The sequence below is a fragment of the Schistocerca cancellata genome, chromosome 4 (assembly GCF_023864275.1).
Source record: "Schistocerca cancellata isolate TAMUIC-IGC-003103 chromosome 4, iqSchCanc2.1, whole genome shotgun sequence".
Classification (NCBI taxonomy): Eukaryota; Metazoa; Arthropoda; class Insecta; order Orthoptera; family Acrididae; genus Schistocerca; species Schistocerca cancellata.
In genome coordinates, this window is record NC_064629.1 from 792,415,492 (window position 1) to 792,432,211 (window position 16,720).

The 16,720-nt window shown below is 38.1% G+C and overlaps 1 protein-coding gene across 1 annotated transcript in view; it reads right to left on the reverse strand.

Moving 5' to 3' along the window:
• Positions 1-1,206: 1,206 nt before the first annotated feature.
• LOC126184681 (uncharacterized) overlaps positions 1,207-16,720 on the reverse strand; it is a 295,613-nt gene continuing 280,099 nt past the window's right edge. The window contains exons 12-13 of the mRNA XM_049927173.1: positions 12,342-14,094; positions 1,207-1,368 (exon numbers count right to left, since the gene is read on the reverse strand). Of these exons, the coding sequence (XP_049783130.1) occupies positions 1,289-1,368; positions 12,342-14,094 (1,833 nt within the window). The 3' untranslated portion in view covers positions 1,207-1,288. The remainder of the gene's footprint in view (positions 1,369-12,341; positions 14,095-16,720) is intronic.

The following is a 16,720-nucleotide window of genomic DNA, read 5'->3' on the forward strand; positions in this document are numbered from 1 at the left end:
GTGGCATACCACCCTCAGCCTTTTCCACTCTTGAGGTCGTCCTTTCTGTAGCACAGGGATCTTGGGGGGGCTTTGGGATGAGTCTCCTGAGAAAGGAACATGTTGCTCTTACCTGCACTAAGAGTCTCAGTTTGCCCATATGAATCCTGTATGCACTGAATTATGGAAGCCATCTCACTGGTTAGTTAGTTTCTTCTTTTTCTATCATTCTGTCTTTGACAAAATAACTGCCCAATTATCTGATGGTTTGGATTCATTTTATGGAATTTTTGTTGTTAGTAGTCTTCTCCTTCTGTAAGAAGGTCAGTAGTGTAGCAGCAAGGGGGGAAGGGTTGTTTTACACATTTTTCTTTGGTGTTTATGGTTATGAGACCAAAAATGAAGTGCATTTGCAGCCCTGCCCACTTACAAATGAATACACAACTACATGAAACAAACTATTATCAGACAGAACACACTGAGATACAGAAAATATGAATGAACACAACAAGAAAGAGCTGTATTATGTCACCAGGTTTTAAAGAAAAAGAAACAAAGAAAGAGAAGGGAAGAGAAGAGAGAGAGAGAGACAGAGAATAACAATGCATACATGGTCCATGTGCCTATAACCTTACTGCCAATACAGTGAAATGGGCATTATTTTCATCAGCAGAAAAAATTCTTATAGTGCATGAGAATGGCTTGTCAGTGCATCAGGGTACAGTTGTGGAGGCTACCCAATAAATACTTCTCTAATGATTAAAGTGCAAAACAAATCTAGGAGTGCACATATGAATATAAGAGAAGGTATTTTATCAAAGTATGACACAATTAAGAACATATTTATAATACTCTGTTTATCTTGCAGTTAAAAATAACTATCACTGGTGTTTTGTAACTAAATTTTATTTTTTGTTGGCAATCAATTGCAAGAGACAACTTATAGTTTCTTTCTTATTTACTAGACAAACAGCACTGAACTAGTAACTGAAAAAGAATGGCTACAAATGTTAACAACATAATTATAATAATCTTCTTCCCTGAATAACAACACATTAAATATTTTTGAATAGTTGAAAATGTAACACAAAAACAATTTAATATTGTACACATTTGTTTCTATCTCGATTCAGTTCAAGCCCAGTTTTTACTCATTTGCTGCACAGCATACAAAATACATAGGTTCTGTTAAACAAAATCTTCAGTGTAATTAATTAAAAACAGTAATGTTTTGTATAAATTTTTATTAGGTGTAAAAAAAATAATTTTGTACTGAACAACACATCACATACATCCATAATACAGAAATTTACCTCTCTGAAGTATCATCAGCTATAACATGATGTACCTTAATGTACTGATGAACAAAATCCTTCAAGAGATCATCATCTGCAAAAGAATAGTAAATTTATTATATCATTGCTGGTAATTTATCATGCACAAATATTTCAAGTCACAAATCTGAATACAGCAGAGAGTAATGTTACAAATAATGAATCTGACTAAAAGTGACACCAAAATATTCACGGTTAAGAACGTGGCAGATTCACAAGTGGATGCTTCAAGAGCCCAAAGGGAAAAGTGGATCTATAATATCTCTGGATGAGATCCACAAGTCATCCACTCTCATACCATATCATATCTCAACACTGGTTCTCAGTTCCTGGAAATTTTATATGTCCTGTCTTTCATTATTTGTTTAGAATATTTTATTTTCAGCAAAACATTTTATGTCTGAGGAAAACAGAACTTTTAATAATGCTGTAGGTATTACTGCAGCTCCTATCTGCCTGATTATTGAGGGCTTCAAAGGTGCAATAAATCTTTTTGAAGTATGTACTTCATTTTATAAAACATCCATATTGCTGTAACTTGTGTGTGCACTTCTGCATAGTTCGTGCATGACGTTTATGCTTGATACAGCCAGTAAAGGCCATCTGGCCTGCTAGTATGACAGCAGGTGTGTGTGCTGCCTGCACCCCCTGTTAGAACTAATTACTATACAGGACAGAGTGCAAGACTCCACCAGCCACTTGTGTGTTGTCTGTTGTATGTATTTCTTCTCTTATGTTTTTATGCTTTTCTATATAATAAAGTTAGTGTTCTTGGATTTGAATGCACATTTTTAAATTATTGTGTAATTCTATTACACACACATCACTAATAACAAATGATGGATGATCATGTATTTCACACAATGATGTAGAAAGCAAATAAAAACTGAATGTCCTAATGTGTCAACAACTGCAACTGAAAGACCAAACTGCACTTGTCTCTATCCCAGGCCCAAATGAGACAGGCAAGTGACAGTAAAAGCACATCAGAGGAAAATCCAATATGGGATATAACCTGTATACAGAATGAACCAGCCAAGACAGGCCATCCCAGATATTTCCAGAACAAGTAAATATATCAAGGTGCTGTTTTAGCTAAGTTATAGTAGACAACATGCAAAATTTTCTGTCATATGCAAGCAAATTTTCTTGTTTGTTGCTACCAGAATTGTGACATTAACTTTTTTTTAAATGCAATGATATCCTTGAAAGAAGAATTAAATGACACAATGTGTGTGGAATTTGATCAGTTAGTAACAATGTAAATCAATGCCCCACTGTCAGGAGAAGAGGTACTGCTAACGTCTGTCCTACTGTACCAAATATAAGCAAACACGTAGCTCAGGTACAGTTACATGTCTGTTATTGAAAATATCATATCAAATGCTCAAAATGTTAAACTTGAAACTGACAGATGTGGCAAAGACAGTCAGATCAGATGGTACTACACACTGAATTTCTTCTGGACTTAGCACAAGCCTGTATTGAATGGTATTCTCTGCTTCAGAAGTTGTTGGTGTTCCCTTGTAGACTGCTTGCTTTAAGTTTCCCCACGGATAATATTTCAGAGGTGTCAAGTAACATGAGCATGCAGGCCATTTTGTTCCCTGAACAACAACAGTCCTATCTTCCAGCACCACTTCCTCACTAAGGGGTGCAAAAACCTTCAAACTACATGTGTACCTTATTTACTGCATATCACAGAGCACAGAAATTACGAGAGATGCATAGACAGTGCCACTGCTTACTCGAAGAATGGAAAAAGGTTGCCTTGCCTGAATTAACGAGTCACACTTCACAAACAGACAAATCTCGTCATACACGATAGTTACGTTCCACAGAATCGTCACGTACCGAATTCGTGTGAATTGAGTCATTTTATATGTAAGATGTGACGTTAGGGTTTCATTCGCTCACATATTAAGTATAAAATAGCAATGTTTCTTAGCATTTTTACCAAAAATAACTGTCATCACTTTTCTGAAACACATTTTAATGCAAAATTTCTACACTTAAAAATTTAACTCTGAAACACACAATAATACATTAACATCACTTTGATTACATTCATTTACATCCTAAATAGTCTTTGGGTCATATATATTGGAAGAATCTGATGGTGCTATAGTCAGTTCAGTTTTTGTGATGGATTTGATTACATGCAAATCCTTTGTTGCTGAAAGACTCTTGCTTGATGCTTGACATTCACTTGAAGTGCCACACTGTTTGGCAAAGAAATATTCAATTTCAGCTCTGTAGCCTTCTTTGCCAGTTGATTATACAACTCTTTGTAACCTTTATAAGAATGTGCAACTTCTCCCTTCACTATTGTACTCGTTACTTCTTCAGGATCGTGTTCATCAAAAGTTTTTATTGCAGCAGCAATCATTCTTGAAAGCCTGTATCATTTTCTTCATAGTTAATTTTCTAACAGGCTGAAACTGCTTGACTTTGGTTTCATCTTTATTACTGTTCTCACTGAAAACTGCCAATTCTTCGTTGCTCAGATCCTCAGAGTAAGAGTTTAGGGGGTCACACACATTCTCTTCATCAAGAACAGTGAATCCAATTTGCCATGCCATGTCTGCAGTTTCACATGTTACAACTGTGATATCACTGATCATTTCATTTGGCTTCAGCTTGAATAACAGCTCCAGAGAGAGACATAAACTGTTGGTTGTGTTGCTCAACCCAATAGCTTAGCATTTCTTCCATTCTTCCGATTGTCTCCGAGTGAGATTTGGACACTCTAATCACACCTAAGTTAGTTGGAACTTGAGCAGTTTTTTGAACTGATTCCACATTGTCACAAACAGTTCTCGCAGCGGGTTCTATGCTGTCAAGTGCAACTTCACAGCTCTACTGACCTGAACTAACAATTCATGTCTCGACAAACACAACAGAAGACGCACAATGAGAGGCGCTAACACCACATTACTGTGCCAGTGTACTGTTAACAGATTGCAGCACTGGATTTGAAACTAAAATGACATATATGTGAAAATGTGGATAATGAATCTGTGTACAACAGGGTCTACCTGTATATACATACGCCAATGGCAGGTTATGAGTATATCAAAAACCACATCAAGTGGCACATTATGCTTGCTAATAGGGTGAAATTTAGACAAGTGGTGGATCTTTGTATGGGAAGTGTTGGCATATCTGACAGCCCCTCTTTTCAATAAACATTACAGCAATGTACTATCCAAACAAGTGTATTCAATCATTTGCTTATAGTACCTCGCAAGTCACCTGTATTTTCAGCAAGATGTTGGGCCACACAATGATTCTTAAGTTGCACTTACATAGCCTACAAAATGGCTTCAGTGATATAAGGGTGTTTTGTGTTGCTTCTCAGGTCAGTTCACCTCATTTTTGTTGAGCACATCCATGCCATATAAAAAGGCGTGTACACCTTTCACCCAGCTCTAGCCAATACCCTCAAGTTTTGAGCAGTGGATGAGTGCTCATGGATCAGGGTTGTTCCTCAATGGTAGCTAATGGAGTCAATGGCATGAAGTGTGTCTACTATTTACAGGCATCAGTTTACAAGTGTAAAGTGACATACAAAGAACTTCCATGGACAAGTAACCAAAGTTTCTCATACTATTGTTGCTTTCCCCTTATGTGACATTTATTTTAGAATGTTACAAAAATAAACAACTCCACTTCGTGTGAGTGAACAAAGAAATATGAATTTCTTGTGGAGCTGGAATTCATTCCACCTACAGTCTCATTCGTGCACTCAGTGACTATCATCTCTTCTCACACCTATTGCTGGTTCTGGAGTGTCAATTGCCTGTGTGCCACATATTTTGCTGTTCCTACCAATGATTATACTCTGTTCATCATAAGAATAAACATGATATAAACAAACAGAAATGCGATGATTGGTCAGAAGCCATAGCACAAGTACAATGGTGTTGTTATGCTCTCAGAAGAAGGCCCTACTTATGTATTAGATATATTATTACTTAGTTACATTTGATGAAACTGTAAGATATTCTAATGTATTAACAGCCATCAATGTTTTTCTTAATTATGTCTTAGCCATGTAGTCTTTATATCAAAAATTGTGTACAGTCATAGTCACTGTATTGTCATGTTCTCATTGTCGCGCTTTTAACACACAGTATGAAAATGGCTGAGGCTGTTTCCTGTTTTGTAGTGAAACATGCATGGGGAACACGGTTAAAAACTGATGAGAAATATATTGTTCTAAATGTTTTTCATAAATTTAAAGAAAAAATCGGTTTTGACTTTTCCAAAGGACTGTACTTGATGCATATTAGATACAGTCTCTTTTTTCGTTCAGTTTGAAATACCTACATCTCATAATTATAAAATTCATTATGATTTTTTATGGATGATGTGCATCATCTTGTTTCTAATTACATACTGCACGTGAAATTCCTGTTTTCATTCCAAATATAAATTCTTAATCATTGATATTTTATGAAAGATTATTAATAAAGGTTGCTTAAATTAAAAAAATGTATCAATTTAATTTTTAGGGCAAAAATGAAAAACCAAATACTCTTTATTTGGACTATGTCCATTTTTTTATACCACAGGTGTAGTCTCACATGATCCAGAATAGTAAGTGTTGTAGAAATTTCAGAAACAATCATTTTCACAGCATCAAGCACACCATACAAATGTTGCATTTTTACATTTGCCACTGTACCATTACAATATGAACCCAACAGAACTGACCTGGAGTCAGGTTAAGGGATTTGTCACAAGAAATAACAAGACTGTTAAGCTGCCAGACATATTGGAAATAACGCACGCAGCTTTTTCACATGTCACTGCTGAATGCTAGCAGGACACAGAGTGGCACGTCATGAAAGAGGAGGAGAAAATGTGGCGCCTGGGTGACTTCGTGGATTCTGTTGTTGATAGTCTTGTTATCAATGTAGCAGATGATAGTTCCAGAAATGAAATAAGTTTCTCAGAGTCAGATAAGAAAGGAGCTAAGAGAGTACCAGACAACTGACTATAATTATACCTCCAGTGGCTTCAGTATTCAACAGTGCGGTGAAATTCCTAAAGTTTGCTTTTACATCACACATAGTTTGCTCAGAAAATTCCCCTGTGTTCAAGTTAGGAATTTCCATCACTCTTTTTTGTAAGTAGAATAATATGTTAGGTGAGGATGAGAGCATTTAATGCTTTTCGTCTGGTCACCTAATAATTGTGCAGTAGTGTTGAGGTTTTGCTGAATATTATTTCATTCTCTTTAAAAATTAAATGACACTCGAAGCTATATTGTTTCTTTGCTCATCTTTTTTTACGTATGGACTGCAACTGCTCACATTGTTTTAGGTTAGTTGGACCAGCTGGCTACCCAATGCTGTCAAAGTTTAATACGCCAGTAAAGCTATTGTCCTGCATTATCACTCAATCTATGTGCATGTAACACAGCATATAACATATCCTTATAATCGTACTCGACTGTACTGGACACAGATTGGCTTTTGCTCCACGTGAAACAAAATTCAATGAGATTCAAGCAAATGCGGACGAATACATGGTGTAATGTTTACATCAGGTTTATTCTTATGATAAACAGAGTACACAAACTACAAGTTCATATACATTCCACTACATGCCCAATCCCACTGAAATTAGAAGAACATCCTTTTCACTACAATATTTATCTATCAGAGGCAACAATGTTTTCGATATCCTTGTATGACATGCAATGAATACAAAATCCTTTTTTTGTTCAAAACAGAACATTACAAAATATTTGTACACAACACTGTCAAAAGGTTAAATGTATGCATGTGTTCCACAGATCTAAAAATTTCCCTCTTTGTTTTCTTATTCGCCAATTACTCATTTACATTTGTTAATTCCAAGTTTTCATAGTTCCTACTCTATGACCAGCAGTGCTAGATCATTAATACGCTCGAGTCCCTGGCATTCTGAAATGTTTCTGTTGTCCGAGTTCAGTGAAACTGCTGTTAACTAATGCATTGCTTACTGGTAGGGTGAGTATAATTGTCAATGCATTAATCAGGTTAGGAAACAATGACATCAAATTATTCTTACTCTCATAATGGATCTGACCCATGTACAATTCCATTACTCAAATCTCTGTGTTATTTCATGGCCATCATCACCTTCATTAAAAATGTTACTTCCTTTTTAACTTGAAGGAAAGGATCTAAATTCAAGAATGATTTCAAAATTTCTTCTTCAGCCAAATCTCAATATTAAAAATGAAACTGCAGTATTGTATGATATGTTCAGAGATTTTAAAGATTTTTCTGATCTAAATTTCATGCAATATCAGCAGTTGCTTGATACACATGTATTTTGAACTATTCTATAGTGTTTCTAATAGATATAAATATAACAAGGAAAGTTCTATACACTGATGAGCCGAAACATTATGAAGCTGGTCTGATAACTTGTTTGTCTGTCTTTGGAATGAAATACATAAATGATTCTGTGTATGAGGTATCTGACAGTTTGTTGGTAGGTTTGTGGCATTAGATGTCTATACACGGGTCATGTAATTCATATAAATAACGAGCTGCTGATGCGTACACGGTGGTGATTCCTGATAGCGGCCCAGCACAGTTCTGGCTCCGAGACATGGACAATTATACTGCTGAAAGGTGATACTGCCATCTGGGAAGACATCAAGCATGAAGTGATGCCAATGGTTCGCACCTCTCACTGTGTCTTCATTTATTACCACAGGTCCCATGCAAGTGCAGGAGAATGTTTCCCATACTGCTGCCACCAGCCTGCGTTTATGGCACTTTCTGCACATTTCGAACCATCATTCACCTCGATGACAGCATTTGTGGAGATGACCAGTGACCTACAGTAGCAAAAATATGATTCACCCGAAAAGCAGACATGTTTCCATTGATCGATGGTCAAATACTGATAGTCTCGTGCCCACTGCTACTGTAGCTGATGATGTCATTGGGTCAACATGTGATGGTCTGCTGCGGAGTTCCATGTTCAACAATGATTCCACAGGTGCTCATGACAATACCACAGGTGCTCATGACAATAGCATATGAACATTTGACCAGATTCACCATTTTCAAGATACTCATTCACAGGCTCTGCATAATAATAATCTGCCCTTTATTAAAGACACATATCTCAATGGATTTCCCCATCTGCAGCCCATATCTTTGCTAGGGTGATCCCCCATCCGTGTCTGCTCCAGTTAAATACTTTTGTTACCCCATCATGTGCCCACAATGCCACCAGGCAGCATCCAATGTCACCGTGGGCAGTGGTCATAACGTTTCAGCTTATCAGTGTACATTAGGTGTATAGGAGGCCACTCACGAAATAGCAGAAATGCTGAGTTGTGAACAGGTACACAAAAGAGAATGAGAACTTTGCTACTTTTTGAAAGACATCCTTTAAAGAGCTAGAGCACAAATATCTTTTAAAGAGCTAGAACACAAATATGCATGCGCATTCCCCTCCTCCAGCTTCAGAGGCAGAAAGAGGGGGAAGCGGTAAGAGGGTTTGATGACAGGCAGTTAGCAATTCAGAGACAGGCAGTAGGTGTGCGGGATAGGAACACAAGAGGGAGGGGCAGGAGGTGCACAGGCCAGGGATGCTACATATGGACATGATAAAAATGATGTGTGAGGCATGGTTTGGGAGGATGTGACAGGACCGAGGATGGGTAAACTGTTTGGTGGGGGTGTGGACAGTGGTTTAGCAGAGATTGAGACCAGAAGTATTGTAGAAGTAATGAATGTGTTGCAAGACTAACTTCCATCTACATAGTTTTAAAAAACTGGAGCTGGAGGAAGGACACAGATGGCACAGGTTGTACAGCAGCCACTAAACTCTAGCATGTTGTGCTCAGTAGTTTGTTGTCACTGGATGGTCAACACTGTTCTTAGCCACTGTTTGGCAGTGGCCATTAATTCTGGTGGACGGGTGGGTCAGTGAGCATTCACAGAAATTGCAAAAGAGCCGGAATATGGCATAGCTGCTTTCACGTGTGGCCCTCACTCTCATGGGATAAGATAGCTCGGCAGGACTTGTGTAGGATGTACTGGGTGGGTGGATTGATCAAGTCTTGCATCTGGGTCTTCAACAGTGATATGAACCCTATGGTAAGGGAATGCTGGTGGTATACGGATGGATCAGAATGTTGTGTAGGTTAGATGGGTGACAGAATATTACTGTAGGAGGGATGGGAAGGATCATGGGTAGGATGTCCCTTATTTCTGGGCATGATGATACATAGTCAAACCCAGGCAAAGGACATGGTTCAGCTGCTGCAGTCCAGGGTCGTATTAGATGATTGGAAGATGGGGGGGGGGGGGGGAGGGGGAGGGGAACTCCTTTGCAGCTCATTCTTGGTGTGGCACATAATTTCTGTTTGTGGACTAGGTTTGGGGCTAGTGCCTGTCTGTGACAAGGGAACTCATCACTAGAAGATGCACTAATCATGAGTGGCCAGACTTTATGGGAGTGATTTTTTGGTGTGGAAGGGCTGACAACTGTCAGAATCTGAGTACTGGTTTTGATTAGTGGGCTTAACACAGACAGAGGTATGGCTGGAGCCAACAGAGAAGTGGAGGTCATTGTTAAGGGAGGTGACACATTGGGTTGAAGCGGACCAAGTGAAGTAGGTGGGAGAGAAGGTGTTGAAGTTGTGAGGGAATGAGGATAGCATGTCTAGGTCCTGAGTCCAAATAATGAAGGTACCATCAATGAATCTGAACCAGAGATGGGATCTGGGGTTTTAGAAGATTGGAAAGATTTCCTGTAGATGGCCCATGAACAGGTTGGCTTAGGTAGGTGCCCATGGCTTTGCTGTGAATTTTAGTTCTGTGTGATGATGTAATTGATGTGGTGCATAAGGAATGAATTCCTCTCAAAGGAGAAATAGTTGTGTATGTCGATGTGACTGGTATGGTGTATAAGGAATGAGTTAGTGGGCTTGGTGTCAGAATGACACTGGGAGAGGTAATGTTCAATAGCAACAAGGCCACAGACATGAGGGATGCTGGTGTTAAGGGAGGTGACATGAACAGTGATTCAGATGGTACTGGAGTGTGGATGGTTGAGAGTCAGTTGTGTGTATCTTTGATATGAGTGGATAGGCTGTAAGCAACAGTTTGGAGCTGCTGGTCAATAAGAGTGGAGATTCTTTTGGTGGGAACACGGTAACCAGCTACTGTAGTGTGTCCAGGATTGTTGGGTTTGTACCACCCTCCTATGTCAATCTGTTCATGGGATGTCTAGAGGAAACCTTTCTAGCCTCCCAAACATCCTTGTCTGGTTCAGGTTCATTTATGGTATCATGTTGATCTGGATCCAGGGCCCAGACAGTATCATTTTTCTTCCACAGCCTCAACACCTTCTCTCCTATTCTTTTCAACTGGTCCTCCTCAGCCCAATGTACCACATTCCTGGACATTAACTGTAACCTCTCTGATGGCTCCATCCATACCTCTGTCCATATTAAGCTCACTAACCACCAACAGAACTTGGATTTTGACAAATTTCATCTCTTCCACATCAAAAACTCACTCCCATATATATAGGCTGGTCACTCATGGACTGTGTACCTGCCATGATGAGAATTCCCTTACCCAGTATGCCGAAGTTCTCACAAAGGCCTTCACAGACTGACACTAACCCCACCCTCTCCCAAACCTAATCCACAAACAGTTTTCCTGCACCATATCCTCACACAGCTGTAATCCTCCCACCATCCCCAAGCATTAGCTTCAAAGGAGTATTCTGCTCACCACCCAGCACCATCTCAAACTGCAGCAACTGAACCATGTCTTTTGTCAGGGCTTTGATTATCTATTGTCATGCCCAGAAATGAAGGGCATCCTACCCATGATCCTTCCCATCCCTCCTAAAGTGGTACTCTTATCACCCAGCCAACCTGCACATCATCTTGGTCCATTGCTATGCCACTCCCAACTACTTGCCACAGGCATCATATCCCTATCTGCAGGACCTGCCTGGTCCACCCAACTAGTACATTCTACTCCAGTTTTGTCACAGGAGTATCCTACACCATTAGGGCCAGAGCCACCTGTGAAAGCAGCAATGTCATGTACCAGCTCTGTTGCGATTTCTGCCAAGTATTTTATTTTGGCATGACCACCAACCATCAGTCCACATGAATGAATGGCCTCTGCCAAACTGTGGTAAGACATGCTTCACAAGCACTGCCATCTGGATCCTTCTATCCAGCACAATTTACATATCTATTATGCTTATTCTTCTTTGTACAACTGGCAATACAGTCTCCATATTTAGGTTTGTAGCTGAGCCATTTCTTACATACTTATAAAAATGCCTCTTCAGATCTGGCTCTAGTTAGGAATTTAACAAGCTCACTCAAAATATTAAGATTTTCATTTATGTAGAAGTGTAAAATTAAAAAAAAATTACTTACAACACTAATTAAACAATGTGGCTCTGTATAATGACTGAGCAAACTAACTTACAAGATGATATCTAATATAACAAACACTGAGCTACAATGCTGCTGGAGTGAGCTCTGCCTACAGTATTTACTTCATAACATTTGAAGAAAATAAAGTACTGACAGCTTCATTTCTGGATTAGGGAAGTACCATGCCACGAAATAACTTTATGTGAATGTTCAGATTGTTTCCTCAATAATTTATCCAGAACTGAGCTAGTGTTTGACATGCTATCAACAATATATGAAATGCAGCAAATGAGAAACAGGTATGGGAAAGGGGGCGGCACGGAGGAGGGGACAGAAGATGAGATGACAGGAGAGGAGTAGACATACGAGTTGAACAGCAATGAGTTACTTATATAATAAAAATATAATAAAAAAAATGGACCTGGAAATACAGCTGATTTTCCATTTTGGTTTTTCATCATACTACTTATATTTACCTTAAAGTATGTTTTAAACAGTTTTCAGTTCAATTCCAGTTGACAGCATATAAATAAATGAATGAATGAATAAAAACTCTGTGTTAGGAAGATTAACACTACTACAAGACAAAATACACCTACCTACAGTAGTGTGTTCCTCCATGTATTTATGAGCCAGATTTCGGGCTATGAGCTTGAACAGGTTTCTTGAAGTTATCTGATTTTGTTCATAGTAGGGCATTAAATTTTTCACTATCTTTTGTGCAACTTCAGCTTTTTCACGCATTTTTTTGACATCCTTATGAGCAGAATGATGTTCACCTTTTCTGTAAGGACTGCATGATGGCTTTCCTTTAGTTACAGTGCACCCTAATGTGCTACCCTTAGAACTTAGTTTTACTTCAGTTTTCATTTTGTTGTAGGTATCTTTTAAGCATTCCTGGTATGGTGATGGCACAGTTTCTTTGGTCTCAGTTTCACTCTTACCAGTTAAATTTGCTGTATCTCTGATCTTGGCGTAAAGATCAGTGTTTCTCCAATTCAAAATTTTCTCATCTTTTGCAGAAGCACTAACCTGAGTTTGAGAATGCAAGATAGGAACTACTACATTTTTTTCAGCTTCATTATGTACACTTTGCCTCACATTGGAACTCAGGTTGGCAGGTGAAGTTTTTCCTGTTTGTACAGCACAGACTTTAGTTTCATTCCATTTGGCTTCAGGAATCAAATTCTTTTCAGATAAAATGTCTGATATTCCCTGCTTGTTACTGGATGTTAATCCATTCTCTTCGCTTATGTCAGGTGTTATCTTTCTCATTCCAGTATCAAAACTGATCTGCGGAATTTGATTATCTTCTTGAGTATTAATTTTGGTATCACTTTGAGGAGAGGGCACTGATGATTTTGTATCAGTCTCATTGCCTGAACTACATCCATCATCATTAGGCAATGAAACAGTGTTTGTTTCTAAGTTTTGCGAAATGTCACTATCTACTACTGCTTCATCTGTTGAGAGTTTAGTCTCATCCTGCAGGGTACAAACAATTTCATTTTCTACAGGTTTATCACTGTCAGAACTAAGAGAACCACTGTTTGTTGAGTCACATTTGAGTTCAGTATTACAGAGCTCCTTTCCTGTTTCACTGCCCATATCTGACACAGAAGTTTCAGCCTTTATTATGGTCTTAATCTGTTCATTTTCTGCATTTCCTCCACTGCAAAGAGGCAGAATTATGTTCTCCTTACTGTCTGCACTAAAAGCTGATCCAATGGAGTCCTTTTTTGTAGTGTTTAAAGTGTCCTTACTATCTTGCTCTTTCACAACTGGACTGTTTGAGTGAGATCTGTGTTGGTCAGATGAAGGTACAGACTTTTTGTCAGCTGCATCTAAAGATTCTTCTGAATCTTTCCCTGGTGATTCAAAGGACAGTGATCCTTCATTAGAAAAGACTGTACGTTCAGAATCAGGGTAGCTTGAGTCTCTGTCCTTGCATTTATTTCCAGATCCAGAGAACGATATACTAATGTCTGAATCTGCAACAGTATTTGAACTGTTACTCCCGTGAGAATATTCTTTTGGCATGTCTTTTTGTACAGTTAACTTTGAAAAATCTTGAAAATATGATTTTATACTTGGCTGTTGGCGAGATTTGTCATCTCTTGCAGTAGAACTTGAAGTTGTATAGTTCGCAGTATGTGCAATACGTTTTGCATTTTTATAAGCAGATAATAATTTTGATGCTTGAACAAATGATGCAAGTGCTGTTGTTGGGCTGGTGTCTGGGTCAAATGTATTCTGTCCATCCTGTCTTTTGGGAGTATGTCTGTTGCCAGCAAAGGCCTTAACAGCTTTATGTAATGACAGTGCAGCGGTTTCCTTTTTTATCTGAGATATCTGAAATGAAGAAATATTTTATTAACTCACACAAAAAGTAATAACCCCCGTCAAAACTGTTCATCTGTATGCATAAAATATATCAATGATGTCAGCAGAAAAAACATAAAAATATTCCAAAGATATGCTTAATTTAACAATTATATCACTTGAGTAGTGTGGTTCAAGGTATTAGTTCTAAGTACAGACATTTATCTTGTACCATATACTGCTTGGAAAATATTATTTCTAATAATATAGGAAAAAGTTAAACAGTACATGCAGTAACAACAATAGTTTTCTGGATACAATTACACCTCATATTTAGTGTAAGTATTCATACAGCAATAAGTTGCAGTGTTTAACATTATAACTGAAACAGTAATGCAGCTGCTGAACTGTCTAGAAGTTGAAAGATGCAGTCAAGTAGGTACCAAGATCTGGAGCTAAAACAATAGTAAATATGAAAGAGGTGTGTCTACAATCAGAGCCATTTAAAAAATTTGAAACTGTAGGCATACAAAGGAACCTATTGAATATCTCATAAAAATTAATTTAGTTCAAGGGCTGGTTTTTATAGTAAAATCTATTAATATTCTTCACCCCAAAATACATCGCTCCTGTAGAGACATTAAAAATAAAACTAGGCTGCATAGAAGTATACAAGCAAATATTCTATCCACACTCCATACAAAATGAAATGGGAAGAATCTCTAATACAGGGTACAATAAAAATCGTCCTCAGTCATGCACTTTACAGCAGTTTGCAGAGTATAAAACTTATATATTTAATTTAAAAGTGAGTGGTAGGTTGTGGATAATAACACAAAAGCCTGCAAAGAGGGACTAGTTCTTAACTAACACAGAAGCCTGTAAAGAGGGACTAGTTCTTAACTACTATCACTCTGAACCAGCTTTTGCATCAAAATGTGACAGAACATAGATCAAATAAGTATGTTACACAGATCAAAAGAACACACTGGTTTGAATAACAAGGTGAGTCATGTTGGTGCTGTCTAAGTGCTTAAAAGAAATTAATTTGACATTACTATCATGGAGCATTCAATTCTGTCAAATAACAAGTGGCACAGAATTAACATCCTGAAAGATGCTGAATGCAAGAGTGAAAAAAAATTAGTGTCCCAAAATTAAACAGCTCATGTTGACATCCAAAAAAGTGAGTCTATAAAACACCATATAGTTACAAAATACCACAAAACTGAAGGCACTGTAGTATTGGGCAGATGGTGCACACTGTTGACCAACACTGCGAGGAAAGGAATGAGAGAGAGTACTGTGTCCACACCATCCAGAGAAATCAGTCTTAGTGGAACATGCAGCTTGTTGAAAACAAGTGCTATGTTCATTTGTGGCCTTGGAAATGAATGCTGGCCATTAAATGGGGTGGACAGACAGTGGTATGCAGCACAGGAGAAGAGCGGAAAGAGTATTACTTCATGAGCAGAATCATGTGCTAGTTTTGTTACCTGGAGAGTGAGTTAAACCACTCATTGAGTTGTGACAGTAATGATAATTTTGTATTTTCCTGTTAATGATAAAAGGTGTAATGTCTGGTGTAGAAACTTCAGAGTGAAGGAAGACATCAAACCATCACTTTACAATATATTCATGCCAAAATTCATACCTGTCTGTGGTATCTGATGGGGTCTGAAGAGGTTTAGTATGTTCCAAAAAATTAGATATTGTGAAAAAGTTTAACCACTAGTGATATTAATATACTTTATATGTAAATTATCAACAACTCTAAAATTAAAGGAAACTTTGTTAATTTATCTGACATGTAAGTCACCATAAAATGGGGGCAGAGAAATTAAATGTTATCTACATTTTGACAATATTTTCATGTTGTTGTTGTCTTCAGTCCTGAGACTGGTTTGATGCAGCTCTACGTACTACTCTATCCTGTGCAAGCTTCTTCATCTCCCAGTACTTACTGCAACCTACATCCTTCTGAATCTGCTTAGTGTAGTCATCTCTTGGTCTCCCTCTACAATTTTTACCCTCCACGCTGCCCTCCAATGCCAAATTTGTCATCCCTTGATGCCTCAGAACATGTCCTACCAACCGGTCCCTTCTTCTTGTCAAGTTATGCCACAAACTCCTCTTCTCCCCAATTCTATTCAATACCTCCTCATTAGTTATGTGATCTACCCATCTAATCTTCAGCATTCTTCTGTAGCACCAAATTTCGAAAGCTTCTATTCTCTTCTTGTGCAAACTATTGATTGTCCATGTTTCACTTCCATACATGGCTATACTCCATACAAATACTTTCAGAAACGACTTCCTGACACTTAAATCTATACTCGATGTTAACAAATTTCTCTTCTTCAGAAGCGCTTTCCTTGCCATTGCCAGTCTACATTTTATATCCTCTCTACTTCGACCATCATCAGTTATTTTGCTCCCCAAATAGCAAAACTCCTTTACTACTTTAAGTGACTCATTTCCTAATCTAATTCCCTCAGCATCACCCGACTTAGTTCGACTACATTCCATTATCCTCGTTTTGCTTTTGTTGATGTTCATCTTATATCCTCCTTTCAAGACACTGTCCATTCCGTTCAACAGCTCTTCCAAGTCCTTTGCTGTCTCTGACAGAATTACAATGTCATCGGCGAACCTC